The sequence below is a fragment of the Camellia sinensis genome, unplaced genomic scaffold (genome assembly GCF_055761805.1).
Source record: "Camellia sinensis isolate YWXY unplaced genomic scaffold, ASM5576180v1 Unanchor14, whole genome shotgun sequence".
NCBI classification, from domain to species: domain Eukaryota; kingdom Viridiplantae; phylum Streptophyta; class Magnoliopsida; order Ericales; family Theaceae; genus Camellia; species Camellia sinensis.
Window position 1 is genome coordinate 4,055,336 of NW_028129020.1, and position 761 is coordinate 4,056,096.

General features: G+C 45.1%; 1 protein-coding gene across 1 annotated transcript; it reads left to right on the forward strand.

The window, feature by feature from the left end:
- LOC145814962 (uncharacterized) lies at positions 1–519 on the forward strand. The gene has a single exon (XM_082911925.1). The coding sequence runs from the start codon at positions 1–3 to the stop codon at positions 517–519; it is 519 nt and encodes a 172-aa protein (XP_082768051.1).
- The last annotated feature ends 242 nt before the right edge of the window (positions 520–761 follow it).

Genomic DNA, 761 nt, shown 5'->3' on the forward strand with positions numbered 1-761 from the left:
ATGAAACCGCCAATGTTCTATGGCGGAATTGAACCTTTGAAAGCTAAGACGTGGTTGCTTGAGATGGAAAAATTGTATGAAGTATTTCTTTGTTCTGAGACTCAGAAAGTCCTCCTAGCCACCTACACTTTGAAAGATGAAGCCCGCAGGTGGTGGTTACTAATCCGAAATGGCAATGGGAATATGACATGGGCACAGTTTAATGCTATCTTCTACGACAAGTACTTTCCCCAATGTTTCAGGAATCAGAAAGTGTCGGAATTCCCAGAACTTAAACAGGGAAGAATGGCTGTAGCAGAGTATGAAGTTAAATTCACCGAACTGGCGCGGTTTGCTCCACATATGGTGGATACTGATTACAAGAAAGCACGGAAGTTTGAGGGAGGGCTGGACCTGGAAATATTTGACCGAGTGGGTGTCCTAAAATTATCTACTTATGTGGAGGTACTTGATACGGCATTGATGACAGAAGCCACAATAGTAGCTAAGAAACAAACTACAACACCAACAACAGAATGAAGAGGAAAGAGGACTGGATTTAGTTTCAAGAAAGGCTGGTCGTTTTCGAAAAGGCAATATACAAGATCCTCCGGCAGCTCTAGCCAAAGTAGCGGATCTACTCCAAACTGCCCCGACTGCGAAAAGAAGCACAGGGGTGCCTGTTATCGAGCATCAGGTGCGTGTTTTCGCTGTGGCAAGACTGGCCACATGGTGAGGGATTGCCCGATGAGATCCAATGAGGTTAACCGTCCTATGACAAG